Source organism: Cuculus canorus, chromosome 6 (genome assembly GCF_017976375.1).
Source record: "Cuculus canorus isolate bCucCan1 chromosome 6, bCucCan1.pri, whole genome shotgun sequence".
NCBI classification, from domain to species: domain Eukaryota; kingdom Metazoa; phylum Chordata; class Aves; order Cuculiformes; family Cuculidae; genus Cuculus; species Cuculus canorus.
The window spans coordinates 30,246,506-30,252,990 of NC_071406.1; the positions used below are offsets into that span (position 1 = coordinate 30,246,506).

The 6,485-nt window shown below is 37.9% G+C and overlaps 1 protein-coding gene across 1 annotated transcript in view; it reads left to right on the plus strand.

Moving 5' to 3' along the window:
- Positions 1-6,066, plus strand: part of TYW5 (tRNA-yW synthesizing protein 5) — an 8,527-nt gene extending 2,461 nt beyond the window's left edge. Inside the window, 6 exon segments of the mRNA XM_054070180.1 lie at positions 791-890; positions 1,711-1,755; positions 2,229-2,366; positions 3,254-3,341; positions 3,867-3,983; positions 5,688-6,066. Coding sequence (XP_053926155.1) covers positions 791-890; positions 1,711-1,755; positions 2,229-2,366; positions 3,254-3,341; positions 3,867-3,983; positions 5,688-5,944 — 745 coding nt within the window. The 3' untranslated portion in view covers positions 5,945-6,066.
- Positions 6,067-6,485: the final 419 nt, after the last annotated feature.

The following is a 6,485-nucleotide window of genomic DNA, read 5'->3' on the forward strand; positions in this document are numbered from 1 at the left end:
TCTACCCTGTCTTTGAGTTTGGTTCTGGAACTCATTCAGCTGCATCGTGATGTGCTGCAGAATGTTTTCTGCTGTTTCAGCTTTGCTGGCTGGTTGACCGTTGAGGTCAGGTGAACGCCAGTGCTAGCGTAAGGGAAGAGATGGGACAAATTGGGTAGACAACGAGGGCAGAGCTGTGGCAGCACCAGAATGCATCAGTTTTAAGCTGTTGTGGGCTGTGCTCTCACTTTCTTCATTAGCAAATGTAAATGGGCATGATATAACAGTTCAGCTGAAGCCAGAAGTTTAGTGTTTGTTTGTTTGTTTTTCCATTAGCTTCAGTAGTTGTTGTATTTGACTGTTACAAAACACTCCCTCTTTTACAGTGAGGGTGTCAAAGAGTGGAACAGGTTGCCCAGAGAGGTTATGGAATGTCCATCCCTGGAGATACGCAAAACCCAACTGGATGTTGTCCTATGGCAGTCTTATGTTAGTTGACCCTGCTCTTAGCAAGGGGACTGGACTGGAGGATCTCCAAAGGTGCCTTCCAGCCTCAGCAGTTACAAGAGTTTGTTTGGATCTCCACTGGGACAATTTAATAAAACAGAGTCTGCAAGTGTATATCTTTGTAGAACTCCTTAAACTTCTACTCCACACATTGATTAGTCACCATGGTTCAAAAAAAAAAGCAGCATATTGCATCTTCAGTTATACTAGATATGCTAAGAGAGCTTATGGTTTTAAACCTGGCATTTGGACCACGTGTTGTTTCATTGATTCGTTGTATAAATTTTAAATATTTCTATCTTAGAACTCTGCCTTTTGATGTATTTGTACGAAGAGCGGCTGAAGTCAAACACAAGGAGTACTTTTCTTTCTGAGGTAATTTCCTTAGAGTCCCAGTTTCTTCTGTTGGTTATTTTTCCAGTATATGAAGGGGGAAATGTTGAATTGTGATTTAAAGCCTTACTCCAGTAAAGCATGTGATCTTGGATGTAATTGTTTTATGTGGCTTGGCTTGAAGCAAGGGAAAAATCTGGGGAGAAGTAATTTTTCTCAGGAGTTGTTCAGTGGTCCCGGTTTTGTTAACAAAAACTGCTTACATGAACAAAAATTCCAACATAAAATTGAGAAATCAAACCATGCTTTAGAATAATAACTGTATCATTTATGTGTTCTGCATGAAAATGTCATAAAGGTATTTTAGATGTTGATTATGTCGGCTATCAAAATGGAAACATAGGTTTATTGCAACATAATTTCTGAATAGCAAATGTGTGGCTATCTTTACATATCAGTGTTCAAGCTAGGGATTAGTCAGATAATTGTTATTAGGAAGCAGACAGTTTTGAGTGTAGACGTGCTTTTCACCTTTTATGCTACATAGAACGCTGTAAATTTTGAAGCCAGTTGAAATAATGTCCTGCATCAATGTTGTGAAGATCCTGTCTGCATTTGCTTTGAATCCATTCAGTGACAACAATGCTGAAGCACTTGACATCTCCCCCGACTTCATTCTCCTACTCTCAGTTAACTTATTTTTCCCATTTCTTGAGATGAACAGCAGAGAGCAGGAAAGGCAGAGCAGCCAAATTTGTAAATGCCATTTATTGGTACCATATTTAATGAAGCCCTGCATTAGATTAATGAGAAATACAGGCTCTTTGTTTACGTATGCTGGTAATTCTTATTGAAAAAACAAAACAATTCTCTTTTTTGTGTTCCCTTCAGGATGAAAAGTACTATTTACGATCAGTGGGTGAAGATGCTAGGAAGGTGAGTTAGTAGAGATCACAGCTCTAATATTGTAAAGTTGCAGTTCAGGAATATTTTTAAAAGCCTATTGTCATCCGCTGGTTGTGTAGTACAGGCATACAACTTGTTATGGTTGCTTGGGCTGTGAATCTGACTGGACTTAATCAGATTATTTAAGCCTAATTGTCTAAAATAGTTGCTATACGAGAGCTCCTTTCTCATTCTTTATCTTCTGTTGTAAACTAATATAAAAGGGTTTCTGATGATCTCTTGCTTCTTCAGTGTGATTTCTGGTTGCTGTGGTTCAAAGCAGCACTGTGGCTGGTTTTAATATCATTGACCAAGTCAAGGCTGTAGGGGTGACCACCAGAAAGCATTGCTTCAGCCAGTGCTCAAATTCTGGCCCTGTATTTCGTAACATTGGAAGCAATAGTGAAGTGCTCCCTTATTTTAATGTGCGTGTATGGTTCTCTAAGAGTATTTTTTTGTTTTAGGATATTGCAGATATCAGAAAGCAGTTTCCTATTTTGGCAGAAGATGTTCTGATTCCAGAATATTTTGAGAAGGAACGTTTTTTCTCTAGTGTCTTCCGTATCAGCTCAGCTGGATTACAATTATGGACACATTATGATGTGGGTATTACCTGTGTTTAGCATAAAATGTTGCGGATGGCATCATGAAGCTGAGACATTAAAAGTCTCAAATGTCTGACGAAGATCAGTTAATGACAAATTTCACAGGTTTTGAAATACTGAAATTAATCCCCTTCAGCGGTACAGTGACTTTTATATGTATTGTATGGGCATAATATCTTACTGGTTTTATGTCTAATTCCATGCTTATAAGATTGAATGTTTGGTTTGTTCTTTGTTTCTTTTTACTGTTTTGAGTTTCAGTTAAAAATTCTGAAGGCACATAAACTTTCAACATTTTCACCTTGAAGACTACCTTATTTTTTTATTCTAATGGCCAGATTGCTGCTAATTGTACAGTGATTTGGGTGGTCTCTTGCTGCAGTGCGGTAGATCCCAAATAATATTGTCTTCTAACATTGTGCAGTGTAATTCTGAATAAATTTATTTTTAAGAAAAATAAAATTAGGAAAAAGAATCCTTTATCAATAGAGAGTCAGCAGAATGAGGTAGGGGTAACACTGGAAGAGGAATTCAAAATATATTTTGTATTGTATTTTGCTGGTTTATGTGTTTGTGTTTTAGGATAAAACAACTTCATTCTTATTTAAGGAAAAACAAGAAGTTGTCAGAAAGCAGTGTTTGTCAGACAGCAGTGTTCTATTTCCCAATATACTGTTTGTCAGGAGTGTGCAACTAAGGGATATAGTAACTCATATTCGTGAGTTTTTTAGATTAACTGTGTATGGAAGCTTTTTTGGCTAATTCTTAACATATGAAGGTTTTAGTAATTCTCTTTTTTGAACTGATGGTATTTTAGCTAAGTTGCAGGCTATGTATTAATTCTTAACTCTTGGCTGACATCTGTCTTACGATGCTCATTCCAGGTAATGGACAATTTCTTAATCCAAGTAACAGGGAGAAAACGAATTGTCTTATATAGTCCTCAAGATGCGCTGTATTTATATTTATCAGGTATGTATGTTGTATACGTCTAGTTCACTTTGGTGATCATAGTTGCCTTTCCAGCTCATGAGTATTCTACTGCAGGAAGAAAGAAAATCACTAACAAACAGCTTAATGTAAAAGAAGTCATTTGGTCCCTTAACTCTGATGCTGTTTGCTGTAGTCAAAGCGAAGCTTTGTAGTGGGGCAAGTTAGGGGATGTGCCAAGGAGCACTGGAGCGTCACAGGTTTCTGTTTACAGCACCCACAGAGGAGTACAGCACTGTCTAGTTCAAAATAATGTTCTAAGTGTGACATTTAGTGTCTTTTAGTGTTAATAAGGTTGCGCTTACAGGAGAAATGCAGACAACAGAAGAATATGTCTCCAGTAAATCAGGAGTGCCATTGGGTTTGCCTGTTTTTCAGAACAGTTACGGGACAATAAACCACTATTAAATGTAATTCAAGGACTGTTGTTTCCAGCAATGCAATAATGTTTTGTTACTGTTTGGAAGAGTAGAAAAGTTTATTCATTACTTCTGGAAACTTTCCTAGGTACTAAATCAGAGGTGCTGGATGTGGATAACCCAGACTTGGAGAAATATCCCCTTTTTGTGAAAGCCAAGCGCTATGAATGTTTTCTGAAAGCAGGAGATGTGTTATTTATTCCAGGTAAGTAATTGGTTCCTGAGCATGTTATGTCTTTAAACAGTTTTGTTTGCAATTTCTTATTTCTAGGGATGGTAGGAGGTTACTAAAGCATTTCTGTGCTCTAAGGAGAGGCACTACTTCTTCCAACTGTACTAATTAGCCCAATAAAAGGCATTATTCTCTCTGCCTGCAAATCTTACCTTCCCTCAATATTGCACTCTATGCTTCTGAACCTGCATCTTAAATAGATTAGCACTGTAAAATCAACTTGTGGAATCTGAAATTACTTTGGTGACCTGTGTTTTCTAATGACAGCATTTGAGTGAAGTACCATTTTTGTTCTTCTGTAGCTCTGGTAGAGGAACTGTGAGGCACACGATTTGAAGAGAATTATGGAGAGTAGAGGTATTGGACCTTCCAGAAATTTTTAAGCACCTTTAGGGAATGGCAAGGCAAGTCATGATCATTTTTCTGCATAAGCAGAAAATAAGAAGCTGCTTCCTGGCTGGAGATGAAAATTCTAGTGATCAGAGAAAGGCATTTGAATTACTCCTGTTGAACTAGTGCTACTTATTATTAAGTTTTAACCTTGTCAGGACCTTGTGGCAGATACTTATTCTTGATGCTTTTTGTGTTATCTGAGCAAACAGGAAGGCAGTAGGTTTTTTTAAGATGATTTAAATAAATTCTTAGCCATGGACTCATTACTTAATTTTAAATTTACCATGTGTGTTTCTTTCTAAAGAAACTTTTGATTACAGTTAGTGAAAAATATGTCACACTGTTGCTAATATCAGCATACATAACTTCTGGTTTGTTCTACTTAGCACAGATACTCCTTTGTCTTTGCCAGTAGGTGTGCTGCTGCAAACTTAGGACACACTCAGCACTCTTAAGAACGGCTGAATAAAGGGATTTTTGAGTCCAGAGAATAGTGCTGGCTTTTTCAGCATTCTGGGATGCTGATGGCTGAAAAAGGAGACGTTCTTTGAGAAGTGTATGTGGATGTTACAGAGAAGGTAGAAGCAGCCCCTCTTCCTAACCTGAAAGAAACTTCCTGTTCGTTTCTCACACCAAACTTTTCTGATGTCTTCAGCACGTACATGCAACTAAGCTGCAGTAAGCACAGTGTTCAGTTTTTTAGCTTAAAATTGAAAAAGGGTAAATATACTATATTAAACTTATTTTTAAAGTGTACTTGATGAAGCAAAAGTGTCTTTTCTTCCTTACAAAAGCTACAGAAACTCAATTGAAAATTTGATGGCTTTACTGTGAAAAGAACAACTGTGAAAAAAACAACTTGCACAGGTGACCTGGCTGACACTGGTGGCTTATGTGAATGCTGGGACAGTCTGTGCAGGGTTGGGGACTACACTTATGAAATTAGATATCTGCATTCAGAGTAGAGGTGAGTGAAGTGAATAGGGAAGATGGTTTAGTCTCATCGTGCACATGCTTAACACTTGTTTACCTTTGAGTATCTCTTTATAATTCAGCAGTTGTTACTTTTGTGTGAAGTTAGGATCAATGTGAATGTCTTGAAGAATTTCTTAGATTTGGTACAATGCAATATGTTCAGGGATGAATATCTATAAATAAACAAAAGAATACAATACTCAAGTTGTTTCCACAACTGTATTTAGTTTGGATGATTGTGACACTTATCATGAGTCACATGGACGTTTCAATAGTAATTTGTGTTTATGGACACTCTTCTTTCAACAGCTTTATGGTTCCATAATGTACTTTCTGAGGAATTTGGAGTGGCACTGAATGTTTTCTGGAAGCACCTTCCTGCTGAGTCCTATGATAAGAGTGACACTTACGGAAATAAAGATCCCACAGCAGCCTCTAGAGCTATACAGATCTTGGACAGGGCCTTGAAAACACTTGAAGAACTGCCTGAGGAATATAGGGATTTTTATGCTCGGAGAATGGTGTTACGCATCCAAGAAAAAGCCTATAGAAACGATTATGGATAAAATAACACATTGTAATTTCACAGCAAGCTCCTTTGAAAGCAGAGGATTGTCTGTTAATATGGAAGCTTTCTGTGTGTACATACATACACTTTCTGTGAGACCAATAAAAACTATGTTGATAAACTTTGTTAGAGATGAGTGTTTATCTTGTAGATTTTTTTTCTTGTTCCTTCTTTATGTGAGTGCACAGCCTGCTTGATACGGAGATGGTCTGTCTGCTACAGTGAGGCATGCATTTGCAGCACCTGCACTTAGGACTACTTTTCGGAGTCTTTTACTTCCGAACAAGTTTTGGTATCTGGGCTGGCAGCATGTATGTGTAGAAGTAACTGCACACCTTCCTGCATGCCTCTTTGTTTAGTAACATTTGAGAAACCGTAGTGGTTTCTGAGGAGGTCCCAGAAAGACATGTGGCTCCAATGCCTATGATTTCTGTTTCAGAATAGACTGATAACGTGTGGGGAGTTTCTGCTCCCTCGTGTGTTGAAGCAGAGTGGCCATGGGCAAGAAGGAAAAGCATGCAGGGTTAAGCTTAGAATTG